This window comes from Cryptotermes secundus, unplaced genomic scaffold, assembly GCF_002891405.2.
Source record: "Cryptotermes secundus unplaced genomic scaffold, Csec_1.0 scaffold653, whole genome shotgun sequence".
Lineage (NCBI taxonomy): Eukaryota > Metazoa > Arthropoda > Insecta > Blattodea > Kalotermitidae > Cryptotermes > Cryptotermes secundus.
The window spans coordinates 356,041-380,615 of NW_019736406.1; the positions used below are offsets into that span (position 1 = coordinate 356,041).

Below are 24,575 nucleotides of genomic sequence, written 5' to 3' on the forward strand. Positions count from 1 at the left end.
GGGGAAGATTTTTTCTCAAATATACATTGGCCCATCATGAAACACAACAGCAACATTTCAAAAGTAATTGGGATTCATCATGAACGAATCAAGAAGTATAGAATTATGGCAAATGATTGTCTGAATTTATCGCGGGTTTCCTCCGTTGCCTCGAAGCAAAAAGCGGAACTTTAATGGAGCTTAAGTGCGCCATTTAGAAGCCGGTATGCATACAGCTAGTATGCATACCCGCTTCTAAATATATTTAATTTTACAACCACACAGAGCAGGCAGAAGAGAGCGTCGATTTCTGCCTAAGGAAGCAAGAACACATTTTTAGGATTGTTGTTTTAAAAGAAATGGCCCGATGGACTACAAGGGAGAGTCAGTAAATAGGTCAAGACTTGAAAGCGAAACAACTGTAATTGACGTAATAGGTTTTCTATATGTATCACTCGGTAGCAGCACAGTCCAACTTCGTGACAGTCTAGGTATCAGACGCGCATGCGCATGTTCAGAGGCTGGTTTAAGTGGTCAAAGTAACGACCGTGCTTAAGTGTACTACCGAAGAGCAGCGTTCTGTTGTGTTTTTGTGGACAAAAATCTCACTGCGAAATAATGATTCTTGTTTAAGGCGGGAAGTGTTTGTCGCGTAAAGCTGTTCAGCCTTGGTGGCAGAAGCTGAAACAGAGGTGCGGAAGTGGCTGAGACAACAGTCAGAAGACTTATATGCTGGGGGCTTCAACGCACTGGTAAAAAGATGGGACAAGAATATCAGTGCTGGTGGAGGATATGTCGAGAAATAAATGTTATTTCAAGATTCGAATATCCTTTACGTTATGTATCCGTTTGAGACCTATTTACTGCCTCTCCCTCGTAATAACTTCTGTTATTTTGAAAAGTTATATCTTTCGGGAATATAGCGCCGTGTAGTCCTTATTCCTAGAACACAAAACTTCGTACCCTCAGCTGTGAGATTGTTACATCTTACGTTCGTCTATTCTGTTCCATTTAATTTACTTTTCCTTTCTTCTCGCTCTGCTGGGCTGACGAAATGAACTTGCCACCGTTATTTCCTTTCAAATAGTTATATTGGTTTTAAGGACTAATCAAATTTCAGAGCGGAATTGGGTCTACTGATAATATTTTCATAAAAGTTTGACAAATTAAACACTAGGCCATGAAGGCGTATGGGGGAGTGGATGTATAGATACACATTTTCTTGACCTCGGCACTAGCTGGAAGTGGTTAGCTTCACGCCTTAGCCACTTTACCCCTGGGGAATGACACCCCCAGTACCCATTTGATAGGAAGTTGCGTGGACCCCAGAACCAGTTTGGACGACGAGGAAAAAAGAAAATTCTTGATCGTACCAGGACTCGAATTCCGACCCCTCGGTCGTCCAGCCCATAGCCAGACGCTATACTGACTACTCCATATAATAATAATATCATGGGAAATGCAATGTTCCTAGAGGGGAACATGATCTAAATTTTCAGAGATTAATTACCAGGTAATGAAAAAAGAATTTTTTCCTTCTTTAGGACTCAGTTCTTACTAAAATTAAAGAGATATTCTTAAGTCTTAAATCTTAAATATTTTCCCAATATTCTGAGAATAAAATTATGACTAATTTTGAAGTATAACCAAATTTAGAGTTTCCAGTAACAATGAACATATATTCGTGGAACCTTTGGAAACGTTGCATAATATCTGAGAATTGCATATCAAACTAAACAGTTCCCTTAACCCTCTAACATCTAACATAATTAGACCATAGGAAAGTGTTCAGATCACACTGCAGCTGAAGTTGCTCCTTCTGCTGGAAGAGCCTGTTCGTGTGAACTGAATGTGATCCGCTCTCGATGCAGCCTTCAAAAGACTCGTGAAAATGTCATGTTTCTGACACACTAGACGTGCGCGTTCTTCATAACGCGCAGCATTGCCAAAGGGAAGCATCGGTTAACGTTTCGTCAGGCAACAATTTCGTTCATGTATATTCAAGGAAAAGAACCTAGGAAGTTGTGGCATATGCACTGAAGCTACACATATGTAGGCATACACACACTCGGTATACAGAGTGTAAATAAACATATGTTACAAGGCTCTGCGGTAGATAGATGGGTTCAATGTAATTATATTTTGTTAATACACCCACGTGCGGAAACGCTTCTTTTTGGCACTAAGGGTCACAAATTTTCCGAGAGGATGCATACGTTTTAGGGGATGTTATGGTTGTTTTACATTATAAAAGCTGTTTAAAATGGCGGCCGACTTCATTGTATATTCTACACCGCCTGGCTATGTTATGCATTTCCCGGAAGGTTCCAGCTACTACTGTAATTCTTGCCACGAGATCATGTTGCATGTACCTCCAGAGAAAGAAATCCAATGGAGTCAAGCCAGAGGAGCGACGGGGCAAGGTTATTGGGCCTCCGCGTCTAATCCATCTGTTGCCAAAGGTTTCATCCAAATAGTCACGGACGACATTAGTGCAGTGTGCTGGGGCACCATCATGCTGGAACCGCATTTCACAACGGACTTCCAAAGGCACCACTTCCAGAAGCTCGGGTAAGGTCTCTTGGGGAAATGTTAGGTAGACCTCACCAGTAAGCCACAGAGGTAAGAGGTAAGGGCATCCTCCTTCACATTTCAGAGGCCCTAGCAAGTAAACAAAGCGTTTCCGGATAGACGCTAACAAAATGTGTTCAGATTAACCCCATCTATGTACCACAGAGCTTTGTAACATACATACATACATACGTACATATATAGTCCTATATACTGTCACGATTCTGAGCCACTATGGACGGGGTTTGATTGGTAATTTGATGTATTGACCATTTGCGGATCGTAACTAAAAGTAGCTATAACGGTCTCACTGTATTTCTTCAAATATCACACTAACTACAGCACACATAAAGCCTTCTCTCTCCTCACTAGTCGTTTCCTAGTAACGGATTTTAACTCTGTCCGCTTACGTCCTCATCATCTGGCAAATATCCCAAAACTGAACTCAGCTCATAGTCAAAGTCAAAGTTCTTTGCGACTGGCTGTTTAACGCCAATCAGTTCTTCCTGGCGCCAAGTCCCTTGAGACTCACAACCAGAGATATTTTTACAGCTGAGTCCTTACAGTCATAGACTTTATGTAACATCCTCAGTGATGAGATAGGTTTGTTGAAAACGCTTCTTCCAACAGTTCCTCTGTTGCTGCGCGGGGACTCTTTTTTGTGGGAACATGTTTGCTTGGATCGCTAACTAGTAACGGGTCTACAAACTGCAGCACATACATACATACATACATACATACATACATACATACCTGGAAATACTTACAATGCGTGTAGGCCTTACATTGCCAGAGGGCACTAGAAGTACTTTTTGCACCCCACAACCTACCAAATAAAGTTTATTAACAATGCAAAACCGGGCTTTAAAATTCTCAAATCGATAGCTCACGTCACCCATCGTAATTGAGGTCATTTGTGACACGAGCAAGGGTACGCTTAGACAGTCTGTGTGTCATAGCGTAAACCATCGGCGCACATGTTGACCAAGACCGCCACTCAACCTACCCGGCTTCTGAGTTCGGTTCAAACTCTTATACTCCTGCTGCGATGTACATGCCCCGCCATATTGTGACGTGACTATTGTGCCACAATCTCAAAACCTATTAAAATTTTCTTTCTCTGTTTTTCTTCCGTTACGCCTAATTTATGTCTGACATACAAGCAAACAGATTTCTTGTTTTGTGTGTATACATATGTATATATATATATATATATATCTTGTGGCATGACGCCCGGACGCCGGAAGTGTGCAGTTAGAAAAGCACAACAGAAACATCTGTTGCTAGACAACGGCTGAAACACGTTTCCGCGGCAACGAATATGCTTGTGTAAATCATAGCTTTGTCCGGAAATTGTCACACGTTTCATGGCAACAGAGATCATCGAGGGACAATCAACTGTCCGACATGGAAATCCATATTCTGTTCGCACGAAGTTAGTTCAGTCTGAGATTCAGACAACAGTGAGAGATTTGTTATCAAGAAGTTCAATGTGTGAGCTGTTATAATCAACTGTGTTTGAAATAGGGGAGTCCAATAAATCCAGTCATCAAATCCAGAACCCACAATTATTCGTCAAGGCTACCCATTATATACGACAATATATATACATATTTCTGAATTTCAAGACTCGAAATATTGTGTCCTCTTATCATTACTTAGGTCCTGCTAAACAATATTTACAAATCCGCTGCTGTTTTTAGCATTTCATGACAAAAAATTGGCATAATCTAAATTTATAAGCACTGTAATCGAACTCAGGTCCTTGGGATGGACGAGAGTACAACGTGGGAAGAAATATTAGCTCATGCTATATTCCGGAATATATACACACACACACGGTACACACGGTGAGAAACATTTCATGATAACATCAACACAACCTTATACTGCAGCATCCTGTTGCACTGTGTATTCCACCCTTGTGTTGCCACTCCTTGCCCTCGTGCAGCTTCGTCCTCTTCTGCTTCCTAGACAGTCTACATGTTTCGGCTGCCGTGCGGTCTAAGACATAAACTCTCTTCTCCCGCCCGAACACTGGGATCGTAGGTTCGAATCCCACTCGAGGCATGGATATCTGTGTGCGTTTACCTGTGTTCGTGTTGTGTTGATACAAGCTAATCATCTGACCAAGGAGTCCTGCCGACTGTGCATAGGACTAAGAAACTGAAAACGCGGCCAAGGTCCAAAGGGCTGTAGAGCCGTACAGAGAAAGAAAACATGTTTCGGCCTAACTGGCCATCATCAGGTGTATGCTCTATGTGCATAGCAACGGCAAGACAACCAAACATAATCTAGAATATTCTGAAGCCTTTACATCGAAAATGGAAAGCAGGATAACATAACAGCAGAGCAGCAGGTTCCTTTGTCCCATAATTTTGTACACCTGAGGATGGCCAGTTAGGCCGAAACATTAGTGGTATATAATAAAGAGTTGAAGACGTGTGAACACTAATATATCAACGAGGCTGCACAAAGGGGGCCAGGGATGGGAACACAAAATTAAATATCTCTGTTGATAATATTACAAAGCACTCCCTTTTTAAGAAGCATAACAATGCAGAAACAAAACGCATACATTACAGACATGTAAATTTATTCAGCTGTGAACAAGGACACGCAACTCTGTCCTTACTGGCCTCTCGTTGCGCTTCGTTTAAATACAGCCAGCCAAGGGAACCAGCGCTGACTCCCCCAGTGCGTTTCGATGATAAAGTTCTACTGATCAAGTTGTCTTAAAGTTAATGTTTCTTATATTTATTCGGACCGTGCTCAGTTCGAATCTCGGTTGGTACACTGCCTTCCTGACTGAGATTATGTATGGCTTACCTCAGTCACTCCAGGCAAATGCCTGAATAGTAACCCTACTTTAATTATGCCAGGACCGCTTGACAAGTTTGTACTTAGTATTGTCCGACCATTCAACGTTCTGCAGCTTCAGGCAGTATGTTTAAATAAAATTTAAATAAAAAAACATTAAGATAGCGACTAGCGACTAGCGAACACTCATTGTTATTGCGTTTCCGTGGAAGTGTCGCTTCCGGATTCACGGCATGCGAAAATATATATGGACTATTTGATTAGTTGCCTGTGCTCTTGTTCACGGATAGATGCTTTCTCGTAATCAGTTAGAAGCAGTCTTCCCTTTCTTAAGGATGATCATCTCCTGTAAGAAGAGAGCAGTACAGGCATACCCTGAAGATACTGCAGGTTCGATCCCAGATCATCGCAATAAAGCGAGTCACGTGAATGTTTTGGTTTCCAAATGCGTATAAAAGTCATGTTTACACTATACTGTAATCTAATAAGTGTGCAATAGCACTACGTCTAAAGAACTATGTACATACCTTAATTAAAAAATATTTTATTGCTAAAAATGCTAATCATCATTTCAGTTTTCAACGAGTCGTCATGTTTTTGCTGATGGAGGGTCTTGCGTCAATGTTGATGGTTGCTGACTGATCAGGGTGGTGGTTGCTGAAGGTGGGGGTGCCTGTGGAAACTTCTTAAAATAAGATAACAATGAATTTCGGTGAATCGACTGACTCTTCCTTTCATGAAAGATTTCCCTGCAGCATGAGTTGCTGTTTGATAGCATTTTAGCCACAAAAGAACTTCTTTCCAAACTGGAGTCAACCCTCTCAAACACTGCCGCTGCTTTATCAACTAAGTTTATGTAATATTCTTAATCCTTTGTTGCCTCTGCAACAGGGATCAGAGCATTTTCACCAGGGTAGCTTCCATCTCAAGAAACCACTTTCTTTGCTTGTCCATAAGAAACAACTCCCCAGCCGTTCAAGTTTTATCATCAGGTTGCAGCAATCCAGTCACCTCTTCAGGCTCCATTTCTAGTTCTAGTTATCTTTCTGTTTCCACCACATCTGCAGTTACTTCCTCCACTGAAGTCCTGAACCCCTCAAAGTCATCCGTGGGGGTTGGGATCAACTTCTTCCGAATATCTATTGCTGTTGATATTTTGACTTCACGAGTGTTCCTAATGGCATCTAGAATGGTGAATCCTTTGGAGAAGGTGTTCAGTTTGCTCGCCTAGATCCATCAGAGAAATCACTATCTAAGGCAGGTGTAGCCTGGCGAAATGTGTTTCTTAAATAATAAGTCGAAATTACTCCGTGACCTTCAGTTTGTAGAAAACATAACATCTGCGAAGCGCACTAAACGAGACCTGCAAATACTGTTAACTGATTAGGCAGTGTGAGAGAGGCATTCGCCCTTAAAATCTCATGCAGGCCAATCGCTCAACATAATACGAGGAAACTGTTTTCCTGTCAAGACGTGAAATATCTAAACAATAGATACACTCATTTGCCCTCTGGCGGCTGTTTAATAAGTACGCTCCAGTTACATGGCGTTTAAACACAATACTGTGGAAAACAACAGGCCTCTTCTGTCTGCATGTATTGGCTAGAAATATGATACTCAAATAATGTAACAATAAACCAAAATGCCAACTTTCCCAGCTTGATCAAGGGTTTCACTGGAGATTTTATCTGTCTTCGCCACATCATCAGAGACGGAGTGCTTTGGGGAACAGCGTGCTGACAAGAGAATGGAGACAAGCGCATAATGAGCAGTTTTTCTTTTAAATTGTACCAGTCGCCAGATTCCATTATATAGGAGGATGTGATGTGAAAAATGTATACAGAATTTTGGTTGCGAAAGCTGAAGTAAGGAGCCAACTTGGGAGATATTAAAATGGATCCTAAAAAAAATGGTGGTATGGTGTGGGTTCGTTTGGCATATATGAATATGGTAATGATTCTAGGAATTAAATAAGAGACGGTAAATTTCTTGACCACCTAAACAACTATTAGCTTCTGAAAAATTACTGTGTTTCATATCTCGGTTCTTTTAAAAATGGAGTCACTTAATTGCTGGGTGTCGTAAATTAAATTCTAGCTTTTAAGTCTACCGTTCTATTTTACTTGAAAACGTATCCACTACCAGAAATCCTTCAAATTGAGTACTTCTCGCGTCCAGCGTAAACTGCTGATGAAAGCAATGTTCCCGTGTTTAACTAATTAAGCACATTATGAAGACGCATGGGGGAGTGAATGTATAGAGCCTCAGCACTAGCTGCAGGTGAGTGGTCAGCTTCACGCACCGGCCGCTTTACCTCCGGGGAAATATCGCCAGGTACCCATTGGATAGGAGAATGTGTGGGCCACAGAACCGGTCTTTACGACGCGGAGAGGAGATAATTCTTTACCCTACCGGGACTCGAACTCCGATCCCTCGGCCGTACAACCCGTAACCAGTCGCTATACGGACTGCGCTACCTCAGACTACTGGAAAAGTTTAATCTTTTCCATAGTTTTAATTCAAACTTGTCATGTGTGACTCCCTAATAGAAATAGCCGTTAAGGAAGAATTAGATCATCTGCAATGTAACGCCATGTAGTGGAACGAAAGGCAACCGGAAGTAGGAAACAGAGCTCTGCTTGCTGCCTGTTTCATTGTGGTTTCTTGCCTGGTTTACACTTCGGCCCTGAAGATGGGGCGATATTCCGATACGCTTGTTGACTTTCATCGGACCACACGGCGTCATATTCCAGAATTTAGCCACCGCTGTGGGAAGCTCAGATCCAACATTGTCATTAAAGAACTTTATCTATAGAACTCACAGCAATGCCGCAGGGTTCAGACCAGTGTCTGTCAAACTGTGGTCAGTGGAGGTCCAACAGATAGTCTCTGCTGTGATTTAGCCCATACACGAGGACAGTCAGTAAATAGTTCACAAAAGGAAGTAAAACAGCCGTAATTGACGTAATAGGGTTTCTATACGTATCACTACGTAGCAGCACAGCCCAGCTTCATGACAGTCCAGGTAGCACACGAGAATGCACATGTTCAGAGGCTGGTTTCGGTAATCAAAATGGCGACCATGCTTGATGGGTATACTACTGAGGAGCATAATCCCGTTGTGCGTTTTCTGTGGGCAAAAGGACATGCAAAGAATATTCATAAAAATATTTCCTGTTTACGGTGGGAAGTATTTGCCGCGTAAAGCACTTCGCAACTTTGTCGAGAGATTCTCTCAAGGACGTTAGAAAGTCACAGATGAGGCCCTACTAAGTCGCCCTGTTAAGATTGCGACAGAAGCAACTGTGCAGCAGGTGGAACAGTTTATTCGAGCTGACAGTTGAATAACGGTAGACAGTGTAGCGATAGAACAAGTGTATTAATGTTGGTGGAGGATATGTCAAGAAATAATTTTTTCTCCAGGTTCGAATATCCCATGTTCTACGTTTTATATCCATTTGTGACCAATTTACTGACTCTCCATGGTAGCAATAAAATAACTTAAATAGAGAAAATTGTGATGATTCAGTGTTAAACAATTTTGCTTTAGATGGATGTAAAGAAAGTGGTTAATAGCAACTTCAACCGTAATTTTTCTCCTATTCCCAGATAAGAAAATCCTAATTCCGTTTTCTTTTCAGCTAAGGCGAGTGTTATGATTAGCCAAGTGGTTTGCGCGTGCGATGACTGCCCATGTAGTGCCCGAAACTGCCAGAATATTGAGAAGCATGTACAAGGAGCATTCTGTCTATGTGCACTAGTGATTAGAGTGTTACTGGGCTACCGTTTGGCAGGAAATCCATTCCTATTGTTAGCATGGTCATGTACTTCAACAATCATTTCCAGTGCACGGTCAAGAGGCAATATGAGTTTTATTTTCTGACGCCCACAAACTTCTTTATTTTACTGAAATTATACTAGAAACGTCTTGTAAATGTAGGCCTTCACAGATATTCTTCTGTTCATATTCCATTTATTATTATTTTATAATATTATGGAGACAATTCCAAGCATCATGAGTTTTGGTTTGGAAGCATGTGAGAGATGTATACATGAGTGTGAACACGTCACTTGGAGAGTCGCCGAGATGGGAAAACAACCAGACCTAGGGACGTATAGTACTTATTCTTCCTGGTTTAAGACTGGAGTATTAGGGAAATGTAGGGGAAACTTCATAGGGAACGATGTTTCATGCATATTTTTTGTTCATTTCGGCATATATTTTTAAAATTTATAAATACAAAAAAGGCCCAGGCAATGTGCACCCGGCCCTCTGTAACTCTTTCTAATAAACATCTTATTCTATCACAGCAGTCGCACAGCGATTTTTTAATATATATCTTAACATTTTGTGCATTTGCTTATTTTTTTAATACATTTAGGAATTTTGTTTGTGAAGTAACAGACCCCTTGCATAAATATTTATTCATCTAGCCTCAAGAGCTCTGTAAGTGACTTTGGGATACTTTTTTGATGTTACCAGGCAAAATGTGCATCATTGTTCCCCTTTGGTCTTATACACATACATATTGTGCCATCTTGTAACGGATCACGGGATCAAAAGTAAATACTTTCGAAACTTGTCAATAGATGGTACCCAATTTTTTCTTTAGCAGCTGTCTCTATATCTCAAGATGGCTGCTCAGTTCATAAGGAGAGTGGTAAGTTCCTTCATATTTAATTGTATTGCTTTGTGAATTATAACAATCCTTATAATATGTACACAGTCATAAATGTTTAAGAAATTTCTGTGCTGAATAATTACATTGTACTCCTTTGTGACTTAAAAGTTAATATTTTGTTGTTGTGATCTTGGTCACGTTAAGGCTCAAATTACACTCGTTTAATTATTTTTGTGTTTCGTTTTCCGCGTTTGAGGCCTACGTGGAATTCAAAATATGGCAGACATGTCTTTCGAAGTACATATATTTCAAATATGGCCTAATTTAATTATTTACTTAGGTGTGATATGTTAATTAATGTTAAATGGTTTGCCCTTATAATAGGCCGCATTCTTTCATGTTTTGTAGGTGTCAAATGGTGCCCCATTGGCTCGCTATTATAGCAGCGAAGTACGGAAAGTAACGATCATACCTGGTGATGGTATCGGACCCGAAATTTCTGCTGCTGTACAGAAAATCTTTTCTGCTGCTAATGTAAGAAAGTAGTTTTAGTTGTAGGTTTCTAATTTTATTTTATCAGGTAACATTATAGGTTACATAACTTGCCTTGCCTTTCTGATAACTTTCAGGTTATGTCATATATAAGCTGTTTGCATGATCACATTTGTTTGTAACTGTTGCAGTCACTTAAATGAGTTACACAGTGTTTACACAATTGAGTTGCTAGAAGAAAGAGAAGTACATTGCAAGTACAAAATTTGTACTTTTATAGCTTTCTATGTTGATATTGATAAAGAATTATTAAAGATTTAAGTCATAAACAGATGAATTCATGTGTTAACATTTGCAGACATGTTTATGGCACAACACTTGAGATTATATCTCTAAAATTTAATGTAGTCTGAACCTGTAGCATATAAAATTTGGGCTGTCAGTTGCAAACGTCCTACCTTGGCAGCCCAGGTTCACTTCCATGTGAGGTCATACAGGATTTTTGGTGGTGGTGGTGGTGGTGCAATCTGTGGAATGCAAATTTGCAAGGGAAACCGAAGTACTTGAGGAAACCTGCCCCAGTGGTGTCACCTTTTCAGCCACAAATCACACATGACCTGACCTGGGCTGCCTCGGTTGGAAGCCAGTGATTAACTTAGCTGTGGCAAGGCCCAGTACTTTGAGTAACCCTGCCACACGTTCCTGTTGCCTGGGTTTCACGTGTGATTACAGATGGATACATGGCCCCAAGCTGTATGCCAACACGTTATCCATTTTGTATGTTCTGCAATATAGGTGCCTATTGAGTGGGAGTCCGTGGATGTCACTCCTGTACGAGGGCCTGATGGCAGGTTTGGCATCCCTCAGGCAGCAATTGATTCTGTGAACAAAAACAAAGTGGGTTTGAAAGGTCCTCTTATGACACCAGTTGGTAAGGGCCATCGCTCATTGAATTTAGCATTAAGAAAGTAAGTATTTTCAACTTTCTGTTATATGTCTGTGAAACATATGCCTTTACCATAATTCACATAAAGTTAAAGTTGTCCTAAATTATAAAATATTGTTGACACCATCCAGTGTGATTCAATTTGTAGATATTTACTGTCTTTACATGTTTCGGTCAGCTGACCATCTTCAGAAGGAATGAGATCAACATGTTCAGAAATTACTCTCACAGAGTTCATAATACATATTTAGAAGTGTTTATATGAAAAGTTATGCACAATTATTTGAATTAAAATCTTATTGATGTCTGATATTTTAGATCTTGAACGAATATGGTTTGCCTCCTTGTGCCTCTTCTGTTAAAACAGGAAGTTGGGGTATTATTTGGAGTGCCCAAAGGTCCTTGCAGTGATGCCCCCTTTTTCTTACCTTATGGTTCTGTATCGGTGTGAAGTCTAGTTGTTTTCTTTTTACTGTGTTTTGAGGCAATTAACAGTTATTCTGTAATTTAGTTTTACTAGTGTAAGGGACCACAATGAATAAAGTTAAGTTTGAAGTTGTCCCTTTAATTAATTAAGCACCATGCTGTGAAGATATATCAGGAAGTGGAGGTATAGCCCCACCATTCTTGACCTTGGCACTAGATGAAGATGAGTGGTCAGTCTCACTTACCTGCTGCTTTACATCCCAGGGAAAGTGCCCCCTGGTACCTATTGGATAGGCTGGTTGGCCCCCAGAACCAGTCTTGACGCTATGAAGAAGAGAAAAATCAAACCCGGGCCATCCAGCTATAGAAATAAAATAAATATTTGCAGATATGTGTTATCCGTTAACCATAAAAAATCTAAAATAAATTGTATTTTGTGTCATGAACTGTTCACAGAATTGCCATGGTTATAAATGTCGTTGATTTTAAATAACAGTAGCCAAGGGCAGTGTAGCAATTTTGGCGTGTTGACTACACACTTAAAATCAGCAGTTACAGTGTGCTGTATTCTGTAATTATCTGACTGAAAGTAAATGGCTGTTCTGGGTACTTTTCTGGCCAGTAGTAGAAGGCAGACTCATGATTTTAAAAAGATTCAACAGTAGCACTTGTCTGAGTCTGCTGCTTCTCTTCATGGATTTATGAGAATGTACAGATTTATACACCTTAAATAAATTCAGTCCATGGTAAAATTAAAAAAAAAAAACTGCATCCGAACCCTATACATGAATGGAGTGTATGTTGTACCTAATTATATTTTGACTTATGCAGCATTATAATCCATACAGTATATTAAATTCTGTGTTATCCTGTTACATGTAAAGTCTTCATCTTGAATTTTGAGGAAACATTGGTTTGGTGTCATCTTTTTGTGATACCAGAACTAATATTCACATATAGGAATCTTATATATTTAGTTAATGCCAATTTACCATATCAGTTAACTCTTTAAGTGGGGAAATGTGTGTGACATTCCATACTTTTAATTATGATTTGAAAAATGAATTGTGAGTCCACTTAATATGACTGTTAACTGAGAATAATAAATTCTTTAGATAGTAACATTTGTGTTAATGATTGATTTTCCAAGTTCTGCATTAAATTTTAAATGAGGTTTATGAAATACGAGGGTCGTACTGAAAGTCATGAGCAAAAATTTTTTGTAAAGTAAACATGCTTTATTATTGACAAACCAAATACACCTCCTCAGTCTACAGACCTTTCTTTATTTTTCCACATAATCGCCACTTCTTTGTACACATTTCTTCCAGCGTTCTGGGAGTTTGAAAATTCCGCTCAGCCATCCGAAGACACTGATGCACTGCTTTCTGAATTGCCTCCCTTGTCTCAAAATGTTGTCCACGCAGCCGATCCTTCACAAATCTGAAAAGATGGTAGTCTGAGGGTGCCAGATCAGGGCTATAGGAGGGGTGTGGAAGACCTTTCCACCCCATCTTTGCAATTGCTTCCAATGTGAGGCAAGCGGTCTGGGGGCGAGCATTGTAATGCAGGATGATGATGTTTCGTACCGGACACTTATCGCACAATGCACGACGGAGCTTGTGCAGCGTCTGGACATAATGAGCAGCATTGATGGTTTGCCCAGGTTCCAGGAATTTGGCCAGAATAAACCCCTCTGCATCCCAGAAGACTGTGCCATCACCTTCGCAGCTGATGGCACTGTCTTTGCCTTCTTTTTTGATGGAGAATGCAAATGGTGCCATTCCATACTCTGCCATTTCATTTCAGGCTCGAAATGGTGAAACCTGCTTTTGTTACCTATCACAATACAGAGCAAAAAATCATTGCCTTCGTGTTGATATCTCTGCAGCAGATCTGAAGTGATGGCTTTTCGCTGATTTTTGTGGTCTTCGGTCAATAACCACGGGACCCAATGAGCACAAACTTTCGTATAGCCCAAGCTTTCAATCATCTCCTGTACTGCACTGTGCCCTATTCCAGGTTTTTGGACTATTGTGTCCACAGTCACACGCCTGTCATCTTGAATGATCTCATCCACTCTTTCCTTGTTGCGTTCAGTTGAGGCTGTTCGAGGAAGACTGCTCCGAGGCTCATCTTTGATGCTGGTGTTCCCATCTTTAAAGTGTTTCACCGATATTCGAACGCTGCTCGCACCCATGCTCACACTTCCATAAGCACACTGAAGTCTCTGGTGAATTTCTGCAGCAGAGATTTCATCTTTCACAAGAAATTTGATGACAGCACACTGGCAAAACGACATATCGTCGCCCATTTTATTAGGAGTGATACTGGTCACGTGATGCCATTATCATTAATCATTAATAATGATTTAAACTGTTTAATTTGACTTATGATCTTTTTCTTCTTTCTTGTTTGATATTTATTGCTTCTTGTCCTTTCAAAGCCAGGGCAACCTTATAACATCTTACCTGTTTTTCTGGTACCATATGGATAAAAGATCGAATGGGTCCCAGAGCCTGTGTTGACATGATGGCAGATATGCTTAATCTTTATATAGTTATATCTCTCATGTTTTATATATGGATAGATCAATATACTGCCATCGTCATAAGATCTCCCACTCTGTAGCATGGTCATCTGTGAAACGCTTTGTTTCACTTCAGTTTCTTAATCCCAAGACAATCATTAGGACTCCTTGGATTGGGGGTGAGCCCATCACAAGGCCACTGCTTACACAGGACAATACAAACACAGAATAAACGCACACAGGCATCCATGCCTCAAGTGGGATACAAACCCACGATCCCAGTGTTCAAGTAAGCGAAGACTTTTTATGCCTTAGACTGTGCAGCCCCTGAGATCAGCATTGTAAAATATACCATAAATAAATAAATTCAGTGTAAAGTTTTCTGCTGTGTGTTACTGGTTGCATCATATCTCTATACACACTGGTATGCTCTTGCTGGAGAGTCTTTGTATCATTAGTGATATGAACCACAATACACAAGTTATACTTCCTTATAAATCGTAATGATTTCTTCTTGCAGAGAATTCAATCTGTATGCAAATGTACGACCTTGTCGATCTTTAGAAGGATATGAGACCCTCTATGATAATGTTGATGTTGTGACCATCCGTGAGAACACTGAGGGTGAATACTCTGGCATTGAACACGAAATTGTGGATGGAGTGGTCCAAAGTATCAAGCTGATCACAGAAGAGGCATCCAGAAGGGTTGCTGAGTTTGCGTTCACGTATACAAAAACGAATGGACGCCAAAAAGTTACAGCTGTACACAAAGCTAATATTATGTAAGTAAGAGAGGCACACGTCGTTACAGCCTGTAATTTGAATTAAAAATGCCTTTGTTATAAATTTGTTTCTTTTGGAATGTAAAATACTAAATGACTCTTGGAGTTAATGAGAGATATAAAATTGCGTTGTGGAAATGTTAACATGTTTAATTCTTTAAATCACAGTGGTTACTGTATGTACCAGTACTCTAATAAAAATATTAAATATTATTTACATCAGGCTTGAAAGGGTCAAACATGTTATAATTCATAATATCAGTATTATATCTATTTGTGTATAATTTCATTAGCTCATTACTACTAGGTAATGTTTCAGATGTGACCCAACAGCTGAGTATAAATGTTTTTGATTTTAGATGTACAGGAATAAAAGATAGTTTTTCAACTGCCATCGCTGCAATTGGGAATCATCTTGGAAGATTTTTCTATATTAGCACCATTATGAGACTGGAACAACAGAGTATGTTATTATAAATGGCAGCATTTTGTGTTCTTTTTATGTGTAAACTGTAAATTTAATTTATTTCACAAAGCTGTAACTAATGTTTCTTCCATTAATAAAGTGAAAGGCTCAGCAGTGGGAAACCGGCATCTAACCTCTTGAGCTGTGGTGCAGTAGAGATATATTATCATGTTTCTCTGACTAATTTTTGTGGTCAGCATAAAATATTTCATGTCTATAACTAACTGTGTTTATGATAAGTACTTCTCTGTCCCATTCATTTCAACTTCCTACTGATATCCTGAAATTTAATCACCATACAGATTCCTCTTTCCTTGGAATGACCGGAGCTCTGGTTCATAACCTTCCTAATGTGTTATCCAATGTGTTGCACTTGTCATAGAAACAGACTTAAAGAAATGTCTTGATGTAATGAAACCGTGCAATTTGTCATGTTACAAATTATAACATTTCTGAATGCAGCCCACCACTAATCAGTCTGTGTCATCTGCAGGAGAATGTCTGATGGCCTTTTTCTTCATTGTTGCCGGGAAGCAGCAGAGAAGTTTCCTGATGTGAAATTTGAAGAGAAATATTTGGACACAGTGTGTCTTAATATGGTACAGGATCCAACACAGTATGATGTGCTAGTCATGCCAAATCTGTATGGAGACATTTTATCTGATATGTGTGCTGGTCTGGTTGGTGGACTGGGCCTGACGCCTAGTGGTAATATTGGCCTCAATGGAGCTTTGTTTGAATCAGTAAGTTCTTGCACTTTAGTACATCTCTCACCAGGTTGATTTCACTTTTATGTAATGGCCCCAGACTGCAGAGACATTAGCATGTTCTTCTACCTCATGTCTCTAGGAGACCTCTGAGCAAAATTAGGCAAGTAGTTACTATAGGATTCTGACGATGGTGTATAACACACTGATATGTTAGGTTTTTGGACTTTATCCATCGTCCTGGTTTTTAAGATAAATAAAAACAGTGATTGAGGCTAGCTCTTTCTAACGGACCCAACTGAATAGGGTTTTCCTTCACCTGAGGACGGAAACAGATCCAGTTTCCGAAACGTCGTGTTTTTATTTGTTATCTTAAAAACCAGGACGATGGATAAAGTCCAAAAACCTAACATATCAGTGCAAAATTAGGCAAGTTTCCCACCCAAGTAGTTTCCAATTCCTCCGGTAGATGGGGAAAGTATCAGGGACCACTACCGGAGAGGGCCGACCTCGCTGGCAGAAAGGGGCTGATAGCAAGCACCAGTACTGGAAGGGCATGGCGACTAGTTAGAATAATTAAAAGTGGAATGCACAATAGATCAATAAATGGTCGCAGTGCATGGGGTAACCCACCCCCTCCGAATAATAATAATAATAATGTGTTCTTCTACAGAAGATCATGCTTAATCCAACAGAAATAATGTTTCAGGTATCAGTGTTTCTTGAAACCTGACATTGTTTCTTGTTTTTATTTAACACTGTCAGTATCCCAGACTATATAGCCTTGAATAATTTACATTAGACTGCACATCTTTTTACCCTCATGCAACTTACTTTTATTATACAGGGTGTTTCAAAAAGAGCTTTACAACTTTGAAAGCTTATATAAATTTATACAGAGGACACACAACATTTTGAACTGTCATAATGTAGCAAAACACAACAAGTTTTACCTCGGATAGTTATGGTTCAATGTGACTTCCGTTGGTAATGCGGCAGACGTCCTACCTGTAGTCAATTCGAGTTTGGAGCTCAACAACATTTGCAGACAAAGGTGGTACGAACACTCGATCTTTAACGAATCCCCATAAGAAAAATCCAGGGGAGTAAGATCCGGGGAACAAGGTGGCTATGCTATCGGCGCCACTCTACCAATTCACTGACCTGGGAAACGGGTTTTGAAGTACTTGTGCACTTCTCCAAGGTAATGAGGGTGTGCGCCTTCATGCTGGAAGCAAATGCACCCTTCTTGGTCATCTTCATCTAACTGTGGAATGAGGAACACTTGGAGCACGTCCAGATATACGATACCAGTAATGGCTGTCTCCATGAAGAAGGGGCCGTATACTCTTTTTTTGCTGAGGGCGCAAAACATGTTCACCTTTGGGCTATCACAAACATGTTCCAGGGAGACACGTGGATTTTCACTGCCCCAGATCCTGCAGTTGTGGTTATTGACCTTACCACTGACATGAAACATCACTGAAAATTGTGGAGTCCAGAAACTTCTCATCGTCTTGTATCCGATGAAACATTTGCATACAGAATTCCTTATGAACCACCTTATCTGCATCCGTAAGGTGTTGAACGATGGATAGTTTGTACACTTTTAAGTATAAACGTTTTTGTAACACTTGCCACACAGTAACATTTGGAATACCAGTTTCCCGAGACGCACATCGCGTTGACTTTCATAGACTTCGAATGAAGCTCTCCCTAATCTGTTCCACTGTAGCATCAGAAACACTTGGCCAACCGGGTGGCTTGGCATGGCGCACAGAACATCCGGTCTGAACAAAATTCCTGCGCCAGGAGTAAATTCTATGCCTGCTGTGAGGTTCCTTGTGATACTGAGTGAAAAATTTCCTTTGAACTTGTGTAGCAGACTTCGTTTCTTCGAACTGAAACACACAAGGAGCACGCTCTGCACCTGTGAAAGTAGCCATCTTGATTTCAACTGCGGGATCGCTCACGGTGGCGGTATTGGGTACTACACTACCACGTGCATGAAATTCGATGTGTTTTGTTACATTATGACAGTTCAAAACGTTGTGTATGTCCTCTGTATAAATTTAAATAAGCTTTCAAAGCTGTAAAGCTCTTTTTGAAACACTCTGTATATGGTATGCTTAATGTATCAGTCAACACAACAGTTCTGTAAGAAACAAATCAGTACTACTGTATTAGTTTTTGTATATTGTTTGGAAGTATTGCTACATGTTTTTGTGTGGAACTATAGAGTGTTCAGCTGTAGAGGAAACCTGACAGCAGTATAGAGCGGCTAGAACGTTTCTCTGCGACTACCATGCCCTTCCCCGCTAGGGAGAGTGCAGTCATGTCGCTGATTCCCTCACATCAGTTTCTGTACATGCACACATTTATAAGAATGCTGTAAAAAGATAACACAAACTTACCGTGCTTTATAACAGGTGCTGAAAGTGACCCCTTCTGCTTTCAAACATGCCTCGCATCGCATAAATAAATTAAGCAACAACTGAAGGTGCTGCACGATAATTGAACCAATTATGCATGTCATTTCATTCCGCAGAGCTTCAGTGCTGCGAGGATTATTCTTGAGGACTTTTCCCTTTAGGTTTCCCCAAAGATAAAAATCGCAAAAACTGAGATCTGTATTCTTACATTTTGTGCATTGACATTGCTACTAACATGAAACCACGCTTCATCAGTCATGAACAGAAGCTGTGGATCCACAATTCCATCGTCCACATTTTGCAGCAGCCAATTGCAGAAACAAATTCTTGCTGCATAATCTGATTGTTTCAGCTCATGCACAACTGGCGAAATTTGATTAATTTTGTGGCTGTGAAAGCAGAGCCTAGTGAAACACGGTTTCCTGTGCTAAGCATCTTAATGATTTTTGAGGACTGATCTGTAGTTGTGCCTCAGTATCCAGAACCTCTTCTTCAGTCTGCGCAATCCTCTTTTATTGCTTCTTTATGTCAAACACAACCTGTGGCCTACCACTTTTTCACAGGTTTGGATACACATGACTTTGTGGGAACTGGCAAATCAGGATATTTACGATAAAACTTAGAGTTACATTTTCTGTGTAAGTTTTTTTTTCCCCTTGCAAAAGTTTAGACAATAAACACATGCTGTTCAGTAGTGAACTTTATTTCAATCACCCATCGACACCTCTAACACAGACTGGCTATTAATGTGATTTACTGCAGTGACAAGATCAGAGCACCTGATGGCGTGCATTTATCAGCACAAATGGCTCATTCTCCTATTGGCAGTTACAGCAGCAATCTACGAGAAATGTTGTGTCCACTCTATGCTGCTGCAAGGTTTCCTCTATCATTGAATGCACTATATTTAAAAGTGTGTTACGTTGTATGTTATATGTGAGTGTCCCACCTTTCTGTTATTTCCTCAGTGTAATTCTGTCTGTACAAAAAGAAAACTCTTTCACCATAGTCACTCAAACTACTGCAACAAAATAATTGAATGTATCACCATGTAGAATGTGACCACACAATGTTATAGATACACTAAGAAATTAAAAAGAATATGCTGACTCCCAGCAAGGCCCTGTAATATACAGCATACATTATTTTACACAACAATAAAAGTAAACAGAAGAACTTCAATTTTAAATTTTAATTTTAATGGTAATTTGAATTTCTAAACGAAATAATATGCCAATAATTTGCTTTCATGTTCTTTCATTCGTCAGTAATCTGTCAAGTTGTCTCGTGTTGGGTATGTCACGCGACAGATAAATTCACATGGGTCTCGGATTCAGCGAATCTTTATTGGACACTCACACTTATACACTGTACAATTATCACCTTAATTGTATTCCGCAGCGGCTACCTTCCAACCGTCTTGTATGGCAACTAGATCTCAACTATCTTCAGCGGCAGCTTCCTGAAGACTGACTTCTGTATTTCTCAGCGTCTATCCTGAGACTGGCTTGGCGAATGCATTCAACCCCTTTTTATAACCTCAGCCGCTGCTATGCAAACGACCCTCTTTTGTCTATCACCAGGGATACGCTTTGTTGATACTGCAATTCCTACGCAACAGCCAACTGTTGGGGCTACAATACTGCTATTGTCGCTACCTATGCAACGATCTGTTCTAGCGTTTCCATAGAAGTGACTCTTCTGGATTCCAAACATGTGACATTGCTCCCTTCTAAAGGTTGTTCGTCCCCGAACAGCCTAAAGATTCTTCCTCTCTTCCATTTCCGCGGTGTTCTGCTGGTATCTTTCTGCACTGTTCATCCAACCGCATCTGCCCCTCTCTTCAGTGGTGCTCGCCCCGAGCACTCCCGTAGCCGAGAATTTGTCGATTCTGTCGCCTCACATTCATTCTTCACTCATTCAGTCTTACTTCACCCTTGCAGAGGGCCGGTACTTCAGTTCCTCCCATGGGGGCCATTTTCCTTTTTCCGCTTTGGAGGGGGTCGACCCCTCCACATAGTCCAATTTTTGTTCTGTCGTAATCCGACAGAAGATCTGACAATTCATTTCATGATCTTCATGCTGACAATCTCGTAGATGGTCTTCTTACAAATTATCCCTCCTAGGTGCGATCGCTTTCCTGATCTACACCCTCCGATGGCGTCCTTGGTTGGCACCTTTTTCTTCTGGCATAGTGGCTGTGTGCCGCATGTGTTCTTTATTTCAGTTCTTCCTTTCCAGGTTTCTTGTTCGACATTGACCCTGGTTGAATATTTGTTTACGAGGTCTCCCTTGCGCCATGTCGCAAGGGACAACAGGTCCACAGTTTCTTCCAAAACAGTTCCCCCCCTTAATGCACTCTAAAGCTTTCTCCTTCAAATAAAAATATCCTCTTCTGTCCTCAAGGTCATCCAGCATCTTCTTACGTCTTCTTCCTCGTCTTCTGGTCACTTCTATCCGCCCCTCTATCTTTCCTTTGTCTCCAGAGGGAACATCTCGCATACATGGAATCTCTGTTTTTGGAAAGAGACTATCCAGGAAAAGTGATAATGTGGTAGTTTTTCCATTTGCTTTCCACATCGCAGTACAACAGCCCTTCAAACCACTCTGGTCACGCCTGTTGCTATACGAACTTGAACCATCTCGAGCATCATTTGCTCTGTGCTTCAAGTCGCTGCTGATGACGCTGCTTCTGGCATCAGTTTTTGGTTTTTGGTGTCTCTCTTCGTCTGATGCCTCCCCTTTGACCTGTCCAGCAAGGGAGGCCCTGCCAGTAGCTACGCTACTGCTGGTATAGCTCTCAGGGTCCTTGGCATACTCAAACCCCTCACTATGATAAGGTGGAGACACCAACGAGGGGGGCTTTCATATATACCAAGAAATTAAAGAGAATAACACTGACTCCTAAGAAAGCCTCATACTAAACGATATACACCATTATGCCAGAAAAATAATTATAAATTCCATGTTTTATGCTAATTGCGTTGTTTTATGTTTAAACATACTTTGTAATTTAAATTTAATAGTTAATATTGTAACATGTCTTCTGTGTGACACAACATGAATAAATTGCACGGATCATCGGATCGGAACGAATTCTTTTATTGGACACTTATTTTGTACACACACTCATACGATTATTCACAATTTCAGTATAACAGTTACTCCTTCTGCAATAGTCGAAGCCAAACTGAAGACTGACTACGACTGACTGATCTTTTCGAAGGTCAAACACAAACTGAACTCGTCTCTTGTTGAAGCTGGAGTTTTATAACCTTGTCTTGGACGTTGTTATGTAATGAACCCTCTGTTTTCCTTTCTTCTTCGGAGAAACGCATTTGTTGTTTGGGCTGTTCCTATGCAGTGGCCCACTGTTATTGCATTTCCATGGAAGTATCCCTTTCGGATTCATGGCACACAGTAATATTATAACGCAAGCCGAACAAAAATTTATAAATCACCAATCTGGATCCATATCAGTAAATAACCAATAATGAGTACATGTTCATGTAATGATTCCCTGATGATAACCTGACAGGGTTGAAACACGTAGCAACACTTTCACACAAGAAATGAACACTAATACAGTAGTAGTGAATTATTTTTTATAGAATTATTGTGTTGATGGGCACATTAAGAATACCATATGTGATGAAACACAACATGATGCAAACAGTAAATTTAGTTTCATTATTTGATTGCTTTTTCTCATTCCTGCCGACACTGAATGAGGATTCTGTTCTGCTGTTTGATGAATATCTGCTTCACTGTTCAGTATGACCAGTGGATTCTGCAGGTGTGTAGTTTGTTAGATACTGCATTTGCCTGAATATAAGATTACACTCTCTTGAAATTTTAAATTTTCAGGAAAATTGTTTTTATCAGTATCAGAGTTGGCAAGGCTTTCCATTTCACTACATTTCTACATCTTTGCTTCGGCATTGTTTCAGCCCTAGAAAGGTGTTGTTAGCGCATGGAGTTGGCACTATGACAGTCCAAACCTTTTACAACTCTTCAAGGGATGCTATGGTCCTCTCTAGCCATTTCAGTAGAGTGACTGATTTATTGGGGAGACCGATTCATTAGCATGTTATGACTTGCTTTTCGCATCTGGACAGAAACAACTGCCTTGTTTTGTTACCTGCAGCTTGGGTGACCGGAAAAGGGACAAGGCCACCACGGGAGGCAAGTCTGTAGTTTGCCGAAGATGTAAATTTTGTTTTGCTGATAGTATAGCTGTTATAAAAGTGTCTTCAGAAGGGTGTAATTGGACCATAAACTAAGAAATAACCGCTTTCACATGTGGGGTACCAGGTTCTATATCTTTGGATCTCTTTATTCTCAAAGTTCGTTATTTGATTGTCTAGTGCTGATTGCATGATGGATTTGGCCAGTTAAAATCAGCCAGTAGGAAACTATTCTTGTCTGGGAGAGAGGCCGTCGATCAAATCCTATACAGGGGATGAAGCGACGCTGCCGCAGGATAGAATTTTCAGAGGGACTTGGCATTTTGAATTCATCGGAGGCATTCATCGGGCTGCACTCTCCAAGTTTATCTAAATTTATCAGTCTTTATTTGGTTTATTAATCTTTGATAGTAATAAAAGGGCACATTACTCCGTACTTGCTAATGAAGTTATAGTATTTCGCTTCTGAATAGACAATTTGTGGAGAGCAGAAATAGTGTCATTGATTTCTAGCAGTGGACTGGCTTTAAATGTGCAGTTTCTCCATTGCCTCAGTTATTACTGTAACACGATCCTGATAAAGAGTCAAGTGATTTACCAAAGCCGGCAATTAAATACAAAGATAGAAAGGGGGATGGTTACAACACATTGAATTGTTCTTTTGATTTCCTCCACAGTTTAACATTTTCTTCGGTAATGCTGAATTTCTGTGCCATAGTGCAGCATTTTTTCTTCTGCATACTTCACCACAATTTCATAGTTCATGTCAGCTGCAACATGCTCCTTTCAGTATATGTGACACATTTCAACATTATCATCCATGATTTATGCTATGGTATTCAGCTGCTCTGTCCATCACAGTGGCCACATGGTCTAAGGCTGTCTTCGCTTGCTTGAACACTGGGATTGTGGGTTCAAATACCATTCAAGGCATGGATGTATGTATGAATTTATTCTGTGTATATGTTGTTCTCTGTGTAGGTAGCGGCCTTGCGATGGGCTGATCTCCCATCCAAGGAGTCGTACTACCTGCCTTAGGATTAAGAAACTGAAGTGAAACAAAGTGTTTTCACACATGCTCTATGCTCCAAAGTGGGAGCAACAGGAAAATAGAAAATGGGGGGGAGAGAAATTCTACAGTTTTAATCTGACTCAGATGAATGTGCATGTAATACACTCGTTAAAATTTCAACCTTCAGATTGCTGCCAGTATTATATGTTCTCACTGAAGCCACGGATCATCTGCATATTATGAATCGTGCATTGTGTGGATTAGAGCTAGTAATAAAGACACTCTTTGACCTTGAAGTGAAAGAGACAGAAAGCTACAGAACAGACAATACCCATCCAGAAACAGTGTAAAAACATTAGTTCGGTATTCTCTAAGCATGCAGATGTGAGACAAGCTTAACCCTTCCGCGACGGATAGTATTTAAATCTTTTCCTACCGCCAAACCGACGGGGTATTTAATTAATAAACAGAAAACTGCACTTATCCATAAAAAATTTAGTAACTCTCGCAAAAATAGGTATATTGAGATAAAATTTTCACAGAAATATTCATAATGAAACGAAGAACAAAACTATATATATATATTTTTTAAATATAATTA

At 40.2% G+C, this 24,575-nt stretch overlaps 1 protein-coding gene across 1 annotated transcript in view; it reads left to right on the forward strand.

The window, feature by feature from the left end:
* The first annotated feature begins 9,938 nt into the window (after positions 1-9,938).
* Positions 9,939-24,575, forward strand: part of LOC111869897 (probable isocitrate dehydrogenase [NAD] subunit alpha, mitochondrial) — a 19,728-nt gene continuing 5,091 nt past the window's right edge. Inside the window, exons 1-5 of the mRNA XM_023861760.2 lie at positions 9,939-10,031; positions 10,401-10,526; positions 11,280-11,452; positions 14,907-15,170; positions 16,130-16,379. Of these exons, the coding sequence (XP_023717528.1) occupies positions 10,005-10,031; positions 10,401-10,526; positions 11,280-11,452; positions 14,907-15,170; positions 16,130-16,379 (840 nt within the window). The 5' untranslated portion in view covers positions 9,939-10,004. The remainder of the gene's footprint in view (positions 10,032-10,400; positions 10,527-11,279; positions 11,453-14,906; positions 15,171-16,129; positions 16,380-24,575) is intronic.